The 19,155-nt window shown below is 38.8% G+C and overlaps 1 protein-coding gene across 5 annotated transcripts in view; it reads right to left on the minus strand.

Moving 5' to 3' along the window:
* The window catches only part of drosha (ribonuclease 3 drosha), a 175,692-nt gene that overhangs the window by 146,328 nt on the left and 10,209 nt on the right, over positions 1-19,155 (minus strand). For all 5 annotated transcript variants that reach the window (XM_069839849.1, XM_069839848.1, XM_069839847.1 and 2 more), the window contains exon 2: positions 7,923-10,014. In XM_069839849.1, the coding sequence (XP_069695950.1) occupies positions 7,923-9,964 (2,042 nt within the window). In that variant the 5' untranslated portion in view covers positions 9,965-10,014. The remainder of the gene's footprint in view (positions 1-7,922; positions 10,015-19,155) is intronic.

The following is a 19,155-nucleotide window of genomic DNA, read 5'->3' on the forward strand; positions in this document are numbered from 1 at the left end:
TCATAACCAAGTGTTCAGTTTTCTTCATAAAAATTAAAGGGATACATTTCGTTTTTTTACACCGTAATTAAGGAAGCCAATATCACAGCATAGAATGCATGTAGGAGGTTATATGGATTATCTGGAGAGAAATCCTTCCTCTAGGTACGTGTGTGACCCACCTGTCCACCCTAAATACCAAGTTTCTTTATGGAAAAAATATAAGTGAACTAGGAAGAACATCCATTAAAAGTGTTCTAATTGGTGTGAGACTAATTATAATACAGCGGTCTTCAGCAGAAGTCATAAATAGTGTTGCTAGCATTTGAAAAGTTCTAGTATTGTTGATGAAAGGAAGTCTCGCTTTCTGTCACTTAACAATCCCCTCATTTAACCCATTCTAGCCTTGTCACAGTCCTCACTTCCTATTCCTTTGGTCAAGAGAAAATACACTTTATTTACTGTAGACTGTATGGAAGAAAAGTCTATGGTGAACATTGCCAGTACTGTGGTGCTTGCTTTCGAACGGATATGCCAGCAGACGGATGTTTTGCGCATCACAGCGTTCATGGTCATATGGTGTGGGAAAACAAAGAATAACGAATTGAAGAAGGAAATATTTAAAAGAAAAACATTCCTCATTAACGAAATAGCAAATTGTTTGGTCATGAATATCTTAGGAGCCACCGGCATAGCTCAGTTGGCTGAGGAGCTTGCCTCCCAATCTGGAGTTGTGCTTGACCGCAGGACTGATTCCTGCTTGGGATGATTACCTGGTTGGATTTTTTCCGAGGATTTCCTGAACAGTAAGGCGAATCCTCGCCCTCATCTCGCCATATACCATCTTGCTATCACCAATCCCATTGACACACTAAATAACCTAGTAGTTGATACAGCATCATTAAATAACCAACTAAAAAAAATCTTAGGTCACCAATATGTCAGTTCTTTAATCCAACTGACCTACGCTCAAAATTTTACCAGGAAGACAATATTGATCTTGTGGGGAAATTAGAGAAGGTATTTTCAATGTTGTCATATGCTCACTGGTTAGAGAGAGAAAGAAAGTGATGATGAAAAAAGATGGGACATGTTAAGATGTATAGTGAAGGTTTAAAAAATATGACTACTTGTTCCTACAGTATTTAAGAATTTTCCTGATATTTCACGACAATTTTCGTCAACTTTCCTGACCACTGTCTCAGCAAAAATATTACTGGCATTATTTTGAAATGAACACGAAATATTATTAAAACTGTACAGTATTATTACTCCAATTTCGGGCTCTTCCTCCCCTGTAGCTGACCTTACCTCACCTAGTTTTCTTTTCTTTTTTTTTTTAACTGAATAAGCGCAAGGAAAATAAATCCTAAAACAAAAAATGCAAAATGCCTATCATCAAAATGACTTAATATTAGTTCATCCCAGGTTATTAGGGTTGCATAGAGCAAATATATTTTTTTCCTATTTTCGTATATAATGTCTATAAGTGCCCATTTACCTGATTTTTTTAATTAATTCTGCATTAAGAAAAAACGTTAAAATATACAGTGGCCAATATTTTCTGAATCTGTTACTCTTTCAATCCGTATTGTAAAAATTACATTTCATGTTCCCTTATGTTTCCGGTGACCCAAAACTTGTTTCTCGAAGGGTGTGTTTTTTCCCTAACTCATCATGGCTTCTATTGTGTATGGTGAGTTGCCTACTTCCAGTTAAAGTAAGCAGTGCCAAAAAATACTTCCATCCCTTCCTTAAACTGTCATCACTATGTTTCATTCAATTACAAACATGTTTGAATATTGGGCTGTGGATAGTGTAGAAGGGACAGAGGGACATTGTTGACATACTTTCTCTCAGTTCACTTTCCTCGTCCACTGAAGACTGGTACAGTATTTTTGTGTTCAGTGATGCAGCAGTGTTCCGTGGTTTCTTGTTGATATTTACTGGACAGTTGTTTCACTATGCCAAAAGAATCGGCAGGATAAAAAACAAAATTGAATAATTTAGTAAAGAATTCGGTAATGAAGCATTTTCGACTGTTGAATCAATCTTGTTTTGCAAAGTGTGTGAAATGTCAGTGAATAAAATTGTGCGAAAAGTGCTATGTTTCACAGCATTATTTCAAGATTTATTTCATTTGGTAGCAAGTTTTTTGTAATATATGTTCAATTGTTCACATTCCAAACATACTGTGTTAATGGGAGGCCTACATTGGCATAAATTTTTTTTTTAAATTTTAGTAGGTTATTTTACGATGCTTTTATCAACAGCTTAGGTTATTTAGTGTCTGAATGAGATGAAGGTGATAATGCCGGTGAAATGAGTTCAGGGTCCAGCACCGAAAGTTACCCAGCATTTATTCATATTGGGTTGAGGGAAAACCCGGTAAAAACCTCAACCAGGTAACTTGCCTTGACTGGGAATCGAACCCAGACCACACATTGGCATAAATGTCACTACTTATTTTGAAAGACTCTACACTCAATTTTAAAAAGTAGTGGCTATTTTAATCCATATTTTCAAGATTTTAGTGCCTTTTGCCTACCTAGGCTATTTTGAATTTTTTTTAGTGCCTAACATCCGGTCTTTAATAATAATGCTGTATATATTACAGACTCTACTATCTATTACTATCTAAAATACAAGTTAATGTAAAATGAATATACATATACACACAAAACACAGAATAATAAGCATTAACGGTATTAACAATACTATAAAAATGAGTCACAAGTGATTAAACCACCAGGATTCGACAATCGTCTAGGAATGTATATCCTTTACTTTTTTCAGTTACATTAGCTGTATATCAATTAATTCTTACTCCTCTTCACTTTCTGTCATTAATTTCTTTTGTTGCTTTTTCTGACTGTTTAACTTCCAGATTCAACTTTCTCTTCTCTACCTGTTTCCTCACAGCTTCACTTTTCTCTTTTTTCTTCACCTCTAAGTGGTCTTGATAAAATTTCCGAGTTCCTCTCACATAATCTAACATCTTCTTGTTATCATTTATCATTCCAATCTCTACTGCTTATTGAATTTGATCATGAATGTGACGTTGTGCAATTACAGTTTTTTTCAAGCAACTTTTCAATCAAAATCTCCTTCAACAGTAGCACAAGGGAAACCTTTATCTTTCATAGGTGACTGAAGTTGGCATTTCTGATATGGAAGTTACTGTAGACTGAATTAAGACCTGTTTCACATGTGCAGGAGAAATTTTGAAGCTCTGTCACAGTCTAGTATATACAGTAACGAAGCTCAATACATAGTAAATATGCATCCATAGATAGTTGCTAACCACTAGGATCGCTAATATCGCCTCATTACAAACAATGCAAAATAGTACCGGCACAGTCTATTGTTCCTAGCACCCTCACAACTCAAGCTTCGTAACTGTATATACTAGACTGCGGCTTTGTTTTCTTGAGCTGGCAAAAACCAAGATACCCTTTCTTGCCACATTCTGCAAGAGTATCATTTATGATGTTGGTGCTATGAAGTTCTTCCAAAAGGAAGCAAAATTTTTTCTGCTCTAGTGAAGGTGAATGCTGCATGATGTAAGAATCCAAAGAAGAAAGATCTCTCATGGTCTTGTATTTCAAAAGACTTCTTGCTTGGAGTTTCTGATTCATAGCAGTTAATACACTGTGATATTCATGAAGAAAATATACTATCTGTCGCTCATTTATAGTGTTTCTCATTTGTCCAAACAAATGCCAGGTTCTAAAGCCTATGTCTACTTCTTTGCTTAGAATCAGGTTTTTTTATTTTTTTTACATCAACTAACATTAAATTTGATCTTATACACGTCATGAGCCAAGGCTTTATGCAACAATTCATGGGGTTTTTAAGCAGTTTGTCTACTGATCCAAAGAGGTATGATATCATTTATTAGGTGTCTGGAAACACTGCAAAAAAGGGCTAGCACCAACAGCAAATGTTTTACAAAAAGCAAATTTACATTTTGCAAATGAATCCTCTGCTGCATGCTTAATGATTTGCAACAGTTGTTGAAAGAAATTGTCCTTCTTTAAGAAACTTGAGTACATGGATCAAAAATTTTTGTAAACCTCTTTCAAAACATTTTGAATTCTTCAACCAACATACTACACAGAACTTCAAAGGACAGGTTTTACAATCAGATAACTCGGTGAACAATGCTCAAAGAGTAGGACTGTCATTGAACAAGTAATACATATTATGACGCAGGAAACTACTCACTTCTCAGTTGACAGTTTCTACTCTTGCTTTTAAGGCACAAAGAGCAGATTATAGGGGGCTGTTCCACAGAACCCAGATCCCCCCCTTAAATTAAGTTAAATTTATCATATTTTGTGGTTTTTTTTCCTTTGCTTTCATAAAGCATACACTTTCAACTACTGCTGCATTCACTTCCAATTTGTTGAATAATTTTTATTATTATTTCATTTTCACATCATGTTTATCACAAAGATGGTAGATGTTTGTTAAATTTGTATGCTTCTAGCTCTTTAAAAATGTAGCTATTTCGGGAAAGAGGCTTTTCAATGGAATTATAATGGTAGGGCATATATATAACATTTTACTACTATTATGAAAGCATTTCTCCTATTGTAAATATTCTTAGCAAACTTTCTCTAGCAAACCCACGTTATCAAAGGCCAACTGACCTGTCTTGCATTGCTGTCAATTGATTGTTGTCCATCAAGCCGAGGTTGTAAGTCTGTTATTTTATTATGTTGATATTACATTTTTTCACTTAATTTCATTTATTGTATTCCATAGATCTTACATTAGCATTGAAGCTTTCAGATGTGAAACAAGACAAGAGTTATACAATTTTTCGGCAAGATGAGGTGAGACATGCAGCAAAAAGATTCAGTAACGAATTTGAGTCCTTGGTGCATGTGAAGTGTTTATCAGGTTTGTGAAAATATGGAAATATGTCGAAAACAAATTCAATTAAGAAGTCTAAATTAAGCAACCATGCAACCCTGCATTCATTTTTTATAGTACTATTCAGAAACAGTTCAACAGTGAAAGTGTGAATGCAAATTATCCTAGCGGATGAGACAACTAATGGAAGTACCAGCGAGCAATAACTAACAATATGCATTAGGAATTTAGGTATACAAAGTAAATACAGTAAAGGAAGATTTTGTAGGATTTGCAAATGTATATGATCTAATAGAAAAGGACTTACAAATACTATACTAACCATGCTGAATAATATCAGTTTTTCAGTTCTATATTTATGAGGGCAAACCTATGATGGAGGGGTTAATATAGCAGCAAAATATCGCATTGCAACCATTAGCAATATATAATTACTGTGCTAGTCATTGGTTAAATATAGCTATATCAAAGGCCTGCAAAGTTAAAAAAAGAAACAAATATTATCAGAACAACAAATCATGTGTGTAAATTCATCCAGATTTACACAACGAAGTACAATGCTGGAACCAAATATTCAAAAACATTTTCCTGCAACCAAAATGAAATGGCCCAAACCAAATGTATGTAACACCAGCTGAGTAAAGAAGCATGATTCTGTGTTGATTTTCCAAGACATGTTACCAGTAGTAATTGATTTCCTCGAAGATGAATAAGAAGAAACAATCAGGACTTCTGCTAATAATATGTTATCTGCCATTACACAATTTCAATTTATTGTCATTTGGAAATAGTTGTGAAAATGTTTCCACTAACCATTGCTGTCCCTCCCACAACTTTAATCTACTTCGCTTGACTTATCAGTGCAATTAAAATAGCACTTCATAGAGTTGACACAATTTTGTTTTTCCATAACAATTTTACCTGTGGCTGTAATGGTATAATAGTGAGAGAAAATCCGTAATAATTATGGAAAATCCCTACAGTTGGACCCTCTGTATCATCCAATATCTATTAGTGTTGTGGTATTTAATCCATTAATGTAATTGATTAATCGATCAATTTCTGTTGTAAGATTAATCGACAAAAAATATTTAATTGAATAATCGAATCAATTAAAATTAGTCGGTTGTAGTTGATATTATTATTTTGTTAATACAAACCCATACTAAAAATTCCGACAATATTTCTCTCTCGGAAATTGCTTACTTAAAAGCACAAGAGTACTGTTATTTTCTAACTGTAAACGAGATAGAGTAGGGAAAATCTTTGCACAAACTCTTCAGAAAGAGATGGAAATATGAGAACAGTGACCTAGTCTACCTCTATTGAAAGTTGAAACATAATGCGAAACCCTTATTAAGTTTTATGGTTTTCCAAGAAAACTTCCACCTTGTTGTCACCTCATCTTCCTAGCATATGAAATACATACTTTTCTGGGGTTCGTCCCCCCTCATCCCTTTTAAAATAGCCATGTCTACACTGTGTGCAAGTGAGAGTGTAACTACCTTCTTCTCTTTTTAAAATCTGGTAATTCAATTACAATAGGGCCAGTTTTCTATTTTGACCGCTGTAGTTTTGCAGTTGCAGTTTCTGTACTGAGTTTGTATATGAAGGTTGTATGTTTAGTTTGATAAAGAAAAAAAAATCAGTTTTCTGTGGTTTGTGAAAAGTGTAAACTCCATTATGTCATGAGAATTTGAGAGGTAAACTCGGTGAAACGTTTGGATTTAAATTGAACGATCATGGAGAAGTGCTTCACAGAAAAAAAAGTTTTTTCGTGTTTAGTGATGCAGGAAACATTGTTACTAAACGTAGGGCGGCACTTAATTCGGAGCATGTGAATGCACTCACATGTTTAAAATCATGGATGAAGCAGTATTAACTAGGCGAGTCTTCATACTTTTTGTTATTTATGTTTGTCTCAAAAATTCCCGGAGAAATTGACACAATAAGTTATAAGCCTCATAATAAATATGTTAGTAAGTAATTAAAATAGTTGTTTTGTAATATAATGATACAATATATGAGCCATTCAGAGCAGAAGTGGTGTAAGTCAAAAATGGGTAATGAGGGTTAAAGTAAACATTTGTAAAATACAGTGCAAAGAAGCAATTAATATTCAATTTATTTAAACTATTAGTAGTCAGTGGATAGCAAGAAGGACATATTAATTGCTACTTTGTGCTGTATTTTACAGAATTTTTTCTTTAAACCTCATTACCCAATTTGACTTACGCCATTTTTGCTCTGAACGGCTCATATACAGATATACAACATTAATTTAATACTTAATACTTAGGGCTATCACCGAACACAAGTTAAATTTAACAATAATTGTGTATTACAGCATATTAAAACATTTTTTCATCTCGATCAAAACTCGATTAATCTATCGATTAATCGATTAAATTCAAATATTAAAGATTTTTTTTTTATTAATTTGTCCTACACAATAATATCTGTAATATTGACAATTAATATTTGAGGAGAAAAATTCGCTCCAGCGCCGGGGATCGAACCCGGGTCCTTGGTTCTACGTACCAAGTGCTCTGACCACTGAGCTACGCCGAATTCAATCCACAGCACCGGACCGAACCTTCCCTTTTGGCCTGACTCCAAGTTAGCTAGCAGTGCATATTTCTGTACAGACTACTGTGCACTTAACTGCGGAATCCCGGCCAAACAAGTCACTCAACTGAGTGTGCTCCTAATATAATGGCAGTTGACATTGGACATATACGTCAACATATATGCCTAACTTGGAGTCAGGCCAAAAGCGAAACATTCAAGGAGGAAGGTTCGGTCCGGTGCTGTGGATTGAATTCGGCGTAGCTCAGCGGTCAGAGCACTTGGTACATAGAACCAAGGACCCAGGTTCGATCCCCGGCGCCGGAGCGAATTTTTCTCCTCAAATATTAATTGTAAATTCAAATAGTTAATCGATTAAATATTTTGATCGATCAACAGCACTAATATCTATTAAATGGGATGAACTATAAAAAGGATTATTATAAGTTCCCTACATTTTCTAATGCACATAAAATTAAAATTATAATACTGACCTCCATTTCTCCAGAAGCAACTCCCGTTCAGTGGCAATATGTTTCTCCTTGTAAGAGCTCACTGCATAGGAACTTCTGGATGAAGAATGCAGTGATGACCTTGCGCCATAGGATACAGGACTGCGAGACAGACTACTCCTCCTTGAGTTACCAGGACTGCGAGATCGACTTCTTCTTTTTGAGTTACCACGACTGCAAGATCGACTTCTCCTACGTAAGCTACCAGGACTGCGAGATCGACTTCTTCTTTTTGAGGTACCAGGACTGCAAGAACGACTTCTTCTACGTGAGCTACCAGGACTACAAGATCGACTCTTCCTCCATGAGCTACCATGACTGTGAGATCGACTTCTTCTCCGGGAACTATCACGGCTATGAGAGTGACTTCTTCTCCGTAAGCTACCAGGACTACGAGACTGGCTTCTTCTCCATGAGTTACCAGGACTGTGAGATCGACTCCTTCTCTGTGAGCTACCAGGACTACGAGAGTGACTCCTCTTCCTCAGTCCAATAGGGCTGCGAGACCAACTCCTTTTTCGTGAGCTGCCTGCATGTCTAGAGTCAGGGCTTCGTGATCCTTGCCTCACACTAGTGCGGGTGTTCAATGCTTCTGTACCAGGACTCTTAGAATCCCTAGGAGGAGAGTCAGCATCAATTTTCGTGGTGTCTTGCAATTCAGAATGCTTGTTATCGCCACTGCGTCTGCTCCTCTCTGAACTCTGTGTTTTTCCATCATTTGAGCTCCACATTCTGGATTGTTTATGATCACGAGACCGAGAACTATTTCCTTTCTCTCTCTTTAGTGATCTGTGCTGATCTGAACTCCTAGAACCATCTCTTGATCTCTGTCTTTTGTAACCACAACTCCTATCTCCAGGACTTCGTGATCTTCTCCTTTTTATGGGACTTCGAGATCTTCTCCTCCATCCTCGATTGTGGTCATCAAAGTCACGGTTTCTCTTCTGATCTTGGGTGCTGCGTGAAATAATTCTGTCATCATTTCTTCTCATATCTATGTCTTTGTACTTGGAGAAACTATTTTCGTCACTGACATCCAACTGTCCTTGGGTTCGTCTATTATATGCATCCACAGGCTCACTTCCAGTTCCGACAACATCCATCTTTCTCTCCTGGTGAGCAAGTGGCAGACTTTGAGGAAGACCTTGCAGCCAAGTGTCACTGCCTGGTATCACAATGGGGGCCTGGAAAGTGGTGCAATGCTCACTGGTAACTGAAGGAGGCTCTACAAAGGAGGCTGATGCTCCAGCTGATGGAGGTGGGAAAGGAGGAATATAGACTTGAGTGGGTGTTTCCGGACGTGGACTTGAATGTGGAGGTGGTACATTATAAAGCTGGTTATAATGGGCTGATGTTTCACAGTATAATGGTATTGATTGTTGTGAAGGACCTCTAGGTTCTGGAGATTGAAAACGTGGTGGTCCTTTAGGTTCTTGTGTTTGAAACGATGGCAATCCTCTGGGTTCCTGAAATGGTAGTGGCCCTCTAAGTTCCTGTGGCTGAAAACGTGGTGGTGGACCTCTTGGTTCCGGGGGTCGATATGATGTTAGTCCTCGATGGTCTTGAGTCTGAAATGGTGGTGGACCTCTCGGTTCTTGAGTTTGGAATGGATGTGAACTTCTTGGTTCTTGGGGTCTTATTGGTGGTGGTCCTACAGGTTCTTGTTGTTGAAATGGTGGTGGACATCTCGGATCCTGTGGTTGAAATGGTGGTGGTACTCTAGGTTCTTGGGGTCTAAACTGTGGTGGCCCTCTTGGGTCTTGAGGTCGAAGTGAGGGTGGGGGGAAAGACATCGATGTTGGGCACATAAGTGAAGGAGGTGTGACTGGTGGTCCACAATTTGGTACAATACTTTGAGGGCACTGGAATCGTGGAGGATAATTTGCAGGTACAGGCAGTCTGTTTATGTGTGGCTCTGGAGGATGAAATGGCATTCTCGTATGTGGTGGTGGTGGCGGTGGTGGAAATTGTGGATCTGGATAGCCCTGTCCTCCAGAAGCAGGCGGTCTTCCTGTGTGTGACATTGTGACACTAACTTCATAAGCTGTAGAATATGAATTTGTTAACAGTCAACCTGAAACAAAACATAACTGTACTTTAAGAAAAGAACTTTTCTTCATTTCTTTATTAGTTCCCGACAAGGAAACAATTCTTAAGAAGTATGAATCTGTGAGTATCAAACTTGAAAGTCAGCACTTTCACGGCGAAAATTACCAACGAAATCAAATTTTATTTACAATTATTATGGTCACTTAATGCATAGAGTAAAAAAAATTGTGTAACTTTCCACGAGTTTCATTAACCACGCACACTAAATAGTACTATAGAAGTTAGTTAGTGGGATTTAAAAAGGGCCCATCAGCTACTACGGCTATTTTCACCCTTATTTAAAATTCTTCACAAAACAAAAACACAAACAAATACAATAACCAGAATGCTAAGAAGAACTAAAAAACGTTGTCACGGTAAAAATGAGGTACACAAATGCAGTATACACAAGATGATTTGTAAACAATCATAAAAGTAAGCAGTTCTCAGGCCCTAGGTAGTATTCGAAAAGAACCAATAAAATAGAAAACTAAGGCCATCAGGAATAAATTCTAAAGCAGATTTCAAAACATTAAAATTTCATAAAATATTTGGATGTAAAAGATCCGAACTGTCAAGTATGTTAAAAACATAACACAACAAATGTAACCTCTGGATGTAAAGGGTCTGGAGGGTAAATAAAACGGGTCAATAAAAAACTAAATCACCCTGTCAAGACCTGTATTCGATAAAAATCTCAGAACTACATTTGTACAATTAAAATCATTTCCAAGAGCGTCACATAGATTTGGCCGAATTGCATATTGTCGCTGGTCACAGTCATATTTCCTGCAATGCAATAAAATATGTTCGACCTTAATTGGTAGATGGCATCTCTCACACTCTGGCTGAAGCTTGCCATGTAGGAGATGGCCATGTGTCAGACGACAGTAGCCAATTCTCAATTGAACGAGTAAAACTTCGTGACGAGATGCTCTTGTGGATGAATCCCAAACTCGAACAATATTCTTTATACTATGTAATTTGTTTCCCTCTTGTGCAGACCATTCTCCTTCCCATTGCCACCATATTTTATATTTCAAGTAATTTCTAATGTCCTGCCACCTCTCGCGCCAATACACCAGAAAGCCATTCATTGTACCAGCCCCGGCTGCAGCATCCGCGGACTCATTACCTGGAATTCCTGCATGACCAGGAATCCACACTACTCCAATCTCATAATCAGAGCTAAGGACAGTGTGGAAGAGCTCCTGGGTTTTTAACACAAGTGGATCATCAGAATTAAAAGACTACAAGGACTAAATGGTGCTTAAAGAGTCGGAGCAGATAAGGAATCTGCCCCAGGGTTGTCTAATTAAATACAATAAAACTCTGTAAAAAGCATAAAGTTCAGCAGTAAAAACACTAGTATATTGGCTCAGTTTATATTTAAATATCTCTCCATTTGTAACGAAGGAACAACCAACATAATAATTTATCCGGAATCCGTCGGTAAAAACTAATGAATAATTTGGAAATTGTGACAAAATTTCACTAAAAACGAAGTCTATAAATAAAAGCTGATGTAAAACTCTTAAAACCCCGACTCAGACTTACATCAAACATGGGACGTCGCATAATCCATGGTGGAGTGGTCGTATATTCCAGTGTGCAAACTGCAGATGGATATCTAGCTCTGAGAGCAGTTCACGAAACCGGACACCTGCTGGACGAAGTCTCCATGGATTTTCACTGTATCAGCAGTAAAGAGACAAATGGTGAAATGAATTGTAAGAATTGTACTCAGGCTGTGAGCAGAGCTTAACAGCGTATGAGCACAAGACAGAGATGGTTCTCCCACTTCACAATACAGGCTATCTGATTCGTTCAGAAGGCACCTGTAGTGAGTCATATCCTATGATGATGGACAGTATCTAAAAGACGTAACTTCGATTTATTTGCTGAGCCATAAATAAAACAGCCATAATCCATCTTTGATTGGATAAGAGCACGATAAAGGCGTAAAAGCACTATGCAGTCCGCACCCCAGTGAACCCCTAACAAAAGGTGTAAAATATTTAAGGGCTTTTCACAACGCCTTCTCAAATCACATATATGCGCCTCCTATGTTAATTTATAATCAAAGATAAGGCCCAAAAATCTCGTCGCAGTGTCTGTATATTGCAACTCCATCCATTAAGACGCAGTTCAGGATAAGGATAAAGTCCTTCAGTGAAGTGACGTAGTTTCCCCAGAACGTCTTCTTGGCATCGCACACAGTGCGACGAGCTTTGGCTTGAACACGTTTAATTGGACAAAATTTTCTTGGGTTGAATGGCGCTCAAATTGGCATAAGGCACGTTTGCAGTCTCAGATTGCATCTCTGCAGGCATCTGTCCTCCAAGGGACAGAGAAGCATTTTGGCCTGCAGGACGACAGGGAGATAGATCATTTCGCTGACTTTATAACCACATTTGAGAAGTGTTCTACTACAGAGTCTACACTTTCATGTCCGTTATCATCGAATGAAATGGACTCCGAAAATCCGACCCAGTCCGCCTTTCTAATAACCCAATTTGGAAAGCGAGATTCCGCAGGACGTAAAGCGAACATATGCATTCGTATGGGGTAGTGGTAATTACCATGTAGGTTGTGAAATGCATGGACAAAACAAATGGAGATATGGCGATATCTATCATGGAATAAGTACAGTAAGCGAAGGATAGGTGTGTTGCTTCCCCTGAATTTGTAGTAATGAGATTTAGACAGGTAGGCCTACATACATCTGCTATTTTATTTCCTCTGTCATCATCGGAATTTGAGCCCCAAAAGTAGTGGGATGCATTGAAATCCCCCACTAACATATGGAGCAGGTACCTGCGACAGAATATATTCAACTTCATTCACAGTGAAAAGAGTATCTGGGAGTATATACACACAGACTATTGAAAACTGAATGGTAGGTAAAGTTACTCTAGCAGCTATGCAATAATGAGGGGTGTTAATATTGATGACATAGGAAAAGATACTCTGGCAGAGTAGGATGGCACAATCTCCATTGGCCTGAATACCGGCAAGATGATCGTACCGGTGAACACTGTATCCCGAGATATTCAGGTCGGAGATGTGTCTCCTGAAAACATAAAATAGCAGGGTTCTCATGATAGATCAAGTGTTGTAGTTCTGTATATCTGCTGCATACACCGTTCACAGTATCAGTCATCACAAGGAGTTATATCATGATGGTGGCTTCACAGGGGTCTTATCTTTTCGATGAGTTGGTGCCTTTGTCTGTGACTGCTTAGCCCTCGACTGTGGGGACTTACTTGCAGATCGTCGAAAACCTGATCGTGAATCTCGACCCGCCACCCAAACAAGGAGTGCGACGTCATAGTGATCTACCAGACCTTGAATCTTTCTCTGTCGCCACAGTAGTGATCTTTTTTTGGAACGTAAGGCCTGATATCAAGCCCACACATGTCGTCTGACTCAGCTGAGTGGCAGCATCCACATACGTCTGAGTAGTGATCTCAATTCCCTTCCCAGGTATATTTGTTTGTGTGGAAGCATCAATTCCCTCTGTTGCTTTTTGCAATACTGATGCATAGGACTTTCCGTAACCTTTTTCTGTTGAATAAAAATACGCTTACATGCTTCGAAAACCGTAATATTTTCTCGGACTCAGAGCTCTTGAATATCTTTCTCTACCATCTACTTCGGGAAATTTTTATAATTAGTGGCATGGTCCCCAGAACAATTCACACAGCGCTCAGCGCCGGCACATGGGGAATCCCCATGGTCAGCTCCGACACACTTTGCACATATGATGTTAGTGCAACGTTTTTGCGTATGTATGACTTGAGGCTTTCCCGGTGTTTGACGTAGAATAACTCTTCTCGGGTTCTCAGCCAGGTGAGTTGGAGATTTGCTTCCAAGCTTTTGATGGCTAGCTAGCTCTGCCATCTTCTTCATTCCCTGAAGAAGATGGCAGAGCTAGCCATCAAAAGTTTTTGTGTATGTCCGAACCGTTGGCACCTAAAGCACTGCAGTGGATTCGGCACATACGCACGAACAGGGACTCGCTCACACCCAACAAGGATGTATTCTGGTAGGACAGGCTTTTCAAAGGTCAAAAAGACTGTGCTCAGGGGAAGAGTCTATCCGTCCCGCTTACGCAATAAACATTAAGTCTTGGGCACGGACTGCTTCGCCAGTTCTAGTTGGATCTCTTCATCAAACATATCGTCTAGAGTGTCCGTATGCACCACTCCTCGCGTGGTGTTTAGCGAGGAGTGCCATTCGACTTTAATAGGGTAAGACCCCAACAACTTCGCTTTCAACAGCGTCTCACTGTTTTGGAGGTATAGTCTCAATGAGATCAAAAATGCAACTCGACTACCATTGCGTAGTAGAGTTGCATTTTTGAACTTCCCAACGAGTCTGTCGAGTGCGCGTCTCACATAAAATGGACTGATGTTTGTCATAGTTTTTTCTGTTCCATTCAATGTGATACTAACAAACTTTGGAGGCGGCACCTTAATTATTACTTTCTAAGGGTCCAAGTCCATTACAATGTTCGTCATATTACCACTAGTGGTGTCTATTGCTATCTTCTGTTTTTATGCTGTTTTTCTGAAGGAGGGGGAGAGGAGAGCGAGGACATTTTGAACTGCCCCCCCCCCCTACGGAACCGTCGGCGTCAGCCTGTCATGGGGAGGGGGGGCATAAGAAAAAGACACCTAAAAAAATTCTTCGCAGTCTGTGCCAGCCATGGGGACCCCTACACAGCCCAATTCCAAGCAACCCACCTCACACAAGTTACCCTTCAAACTGGGCATTACACACCTAAAGACAAGTCCTACACCAGAGGCGAGCCGCAACTTTATGCCTCTAACATGGGAATAACCGACTGTGGTCCTCCACTATACACTGAACATAATCGCCAGACTACCCGGCTAACTCCGACCTCTCCCACCAAAGCCGAATAATCCGAGACCGCACAACTTCAGAGACTTGTAGTTGGTTACATTTCGACATCCATTAGTCAGCAGTAACACATCAGAGCGATATATCCGTCCCGGCGAGCAGAGGCAGTCACCAGGGAGTCTAAATTGCTCTGGGCCGCTATTGGGGCTCTATGTGAGTGTACTTGACCTGTGGTCCAGGTTCGACACCTAAACTTGCATATAGGGGCAGTATGAAGGGTCCACTATTGCTTCGTTGCTGGGCGCCCCTGTCAGACTGCACAAACTGAAAGTCACGCTCGAAACCGTGAGACAGAACCACGGAGATAGGAAGGAAGGTAACGTTCATCAGTCATGTTGGTATACCTGGCAATGAATAGGTAAACAGAATGGCAAAGACTGCAACTACTTTGTATTCTGAACCAAGAAAAATAATTCCACTCAAACATCAAAGTTTTGCATCAGTCAGTAAATCTCATCTATCATTACCCTCTGTTGAATATTTATGTTACGTCAATAACACAGTCCTGTAACAGTCTAGAAATCTAAACAAACCTGCACTAAGCGCTATCTATTAAAAGCAAAACTAACCCGAAGGCAGGCAGCATATCAGTTGAAGTCATAACATTAAAAAGGAAAGAAAGTAGTCCTATTGTAAATACAGTATTTCAATTATTTTGATACAATAGCAATTAAGAAACATGTTAAAGGTTTTTCTTTATACCAAAAACGGATGCTCCATGGACAAAATTATTCCATTTTAATTATTATTTATTTAAACACGCCATTGTATGAGGTGGTTGTAGCTGACTTGCCTATTGTTAATTGTTTTTATTTATAACATTAGGCCATATATGACCAAGTAAATAAGGAGTCGCGCTCAGAAGGGTGGAGGTTGGGGTTTGAGATGATGGCCCACAAGCTGCAAGTCGTGTTTAAGATGTTGTTTTGCTAATTATTCAATATGAAGTGTTGTGCACCTATTAAGCATATAAACTTCTCATTGATGACACTGTGTCCCTAATGTGGTTTGTTACAATTTTCAGGTTATTTTTAATTATTTAAGTAGGTTTTTTCTTTTTTTTTTTGGTGTGGAAGAATATTAAGTTTCACCTTATTTTTTAGTGCATGTTGGAGAGTAACAAATAATGTCTCATTTTGTAGGTTCTATATACTATGTAGATGACATTGCACGGTTGTGCCTGGAGCTACAGAGAATCATGGCAGGCAGCATCCAGGCTCCACTGTCTACTTAAGGAGCGGTAGTATGTAAGGGGATTTGAATTTGAATTTGATTTGTGCTTCGTTCATTTTTGTGGATACCTATAAATTCGATATTAATAATTTCGAACAGAAATAAAAGAAATACTGGGAGAAAACAAAAATGTGTCAGGAGACGAGGAATTAATATGGGGACTAGAATTATATTGAATAATTCGAGGGAAAAATTGTTCCGGAGCCGGGTATCGAACCCGGGACCTTTGGTTTAACGTACCAATGCTCTACCACTGAGCTACTCGGGAACTCTAACCGACACCGATCCAATTTTTCCCTCTATATCCACAGACCTCAAAGTGGGCTGACAACCGTCAAGCAACCAACTTCGAGTGCACACTAACTCCGTGTGACTTAAATTGTGGCTTTCTGTTAACGAACAGTGACGTGTATTATGCAAATCAAGATTTCAGGTATAACTCCCTGTAAAGTTGATTTGAATAATTTCGAGGGAAAAATTGTTCCGGAGCCGGGTATCGAACCCGGGACCTTTGGTTTAACGTACCCACGCTCTACCACTGAGCTACTCGGGAACTCTAACTGACACCGATCCAATTTTTCCCTCTATATCCACAGACCTCAAAGTGGGCTGACAACCGTCAAGCAACCAACTTCGAGTGCACACTAACTCCGTGTGACTTAAATTGTGGCTTTCTGTTAATGAACAGTGACGTGTATTATGCAAATCAAGATTTCAGGTATAACTCCCTGTAAAGTTGATTTGAATAATTTCGAGGGAAAAATTGTTCCAGAGCCGGGTATCGAACCCGAGACCTTTGGTTTAACGTACCAACGCTCTACCACTGAGCTACTCGGGAACTCTAACCGACACCGATCCAATTTTTCCCTCTATATCCACAGAACTCAAAGTGGGCTGACAACCGTCAAGCAACCAACTTCGAGTGCACACTAACTCCGTGTGACTTAAATTGTGGCTTTCTGTTAACGAACAGTGACGTGTATTATGCAAATCAAGATTTCAGGTATAACTCCCTGTAAAGTTGATTTGAATAATTTCGAGGGAAAAATTGTTCCGGAGCCGGGTATCGAACCCGGGACCTTTGGTTTAACGTACCAACGCTCTACCACTGAGCTACTCGGGAACTCTAACCGACACCGATCCAACTATATTGGTAATTCTTCTAATTATATTTCTTTTCTTTAATTCATTCTGTCATTAGCATCAATAATATGGTGCACAATTACTAGAACATTATTGGACTGCACTATATAGAGCATAGGTTGATAATTATCAAGAAACATTCAAACTGCATATTCATAAATGGACGTAATGAAATCTCACATCAATATTTCTCACATTTCATTAGGTAAACCCAATTACAAAAATGAGTCACTATTAATATTCCTTGCACTTTAGATATGCCATTCTTGCATTTAATACTATGACATTGTTGAATCAGTTTCACAATCATAAGAGTACTGCCACCACAGTGGTCTAGTGGCTAGAGCACTGGACTTATTATCCTGTGAACCTGGCTATCCCCAATTTATAACTTGTGTTGGACAAGCCCATGGTCCAGGTATCACAGAGATTTCCTCTGGGAGCTATGGTTCTCCTGTGGCATCCCAAAAATCTTCATCATCATCTCATCGTGGGTGTAGCGTAGATCAGCCTCCCTTAGTGCACCCTGAGCAACGACTCTGTCGATAAATTGGTCTACATACAACTGGCTTCACATGGGTGAATAATGAAAAGTCAAATACCCGCCACTAGTTGGAAGCAAGCAGCACCTATGGCTATGTGTAGAATATAACATTTGTACAGACCCAGAAACAAAATTTGGGCCACCTGAATTTTCCAGTTCCAGCTATAATATAATGTGCAAGCTCAAATTTTTTTCCTGGGTCTGTACCTGATCAGCAAAATTACCGAGAGAGGGTGCTTTCGGTAGTTACCCATTTGGTTCCAGCTTTGATTGTCAGTAATATGGTCACCTAAGCAACATCAATCTGATGCTGATGGGCACCTAACATTTCTATGGCTCTTTGCATGGTATCTCTGTCCAAGTGTCTACATTGATTTTTTATTTTTCGCGTTTTCCAATGTTTATACTGATGACCGTTGAGTCAAAAATTAGGTTCGATCTTTAGACAAACTCAATGTAACACTAATAATCACAATCACAACAATTTTTCATTCTAAAAACCTAACAAAGGCAAACTTGTTTAAGCTTATACACTGGTTTCCTTGGTAACAGTAAAGTCATATTGTTGCAATAACTAACAAATGTTCCTTGATTGAAACCAAAAAGCTGAAAATATTAAATTAATAAGAAATATCCCTAGAACATTTAGTTGTGTGTATAATACATCATGCACAACTAAAAAGACAGATAAATACAGAAACGCATTTCCCTCCATCAACCATACCACCACTAAAGCTGTGGTGAAGGTAAAAAGTAGTGTAATAAAAATATCTTCACTTCACAAGATCCATAATGGTGGAACTTTAATCCCACTACGGACCACACACAGGAGAAAATAACCCTACTGAAATCATTGAAAGCACCCTCAAAATTGTAACACATCACTCTAAAGACAAAATGTGATCACTATGAAAGATCCACCCCAAATAGCTTTGTTTCTCGTATATACCCGACCAATGATTTTTTCAGGCATGGTCACATGAAATCATCAAGTAACCTAGTGATACCACCATTATGTTGCACTATACGGAAAGGCATTCATATCTTCGATCCAGAGCAAATCTATTTGCACACCTACCTACCAAAAAAAGGCACACAAAAAGCTTGAACAAACCAAATCTACCTTATAACTGATCTCGATCTTATGAAAAACTCTCCAATTTATTTTTCCAGATATGCAAAATATATAATCTTTCAGTTTCGTCATGAAATAACGCAAAGACAAATCAGACGTCAGTCCTGTATTTGGTGTGCAGTGAGATCAATGATTCAATAAACTGA

Source organism: Periplaneta americana, chromosome 11 (assembly GCF_040183065.1).
Source record: "Periplaneta americana isolate PAMFEO1 chromosome 11, P.americana_PAMFEO1_priV1, whole genome shotgun sequence".
Lineage (NCBI taxonomy): Eukaryota > Metazoa > Arthropoda > Insecta > Blattodea > Blattidae > Periplaneta > Periplaneta americana.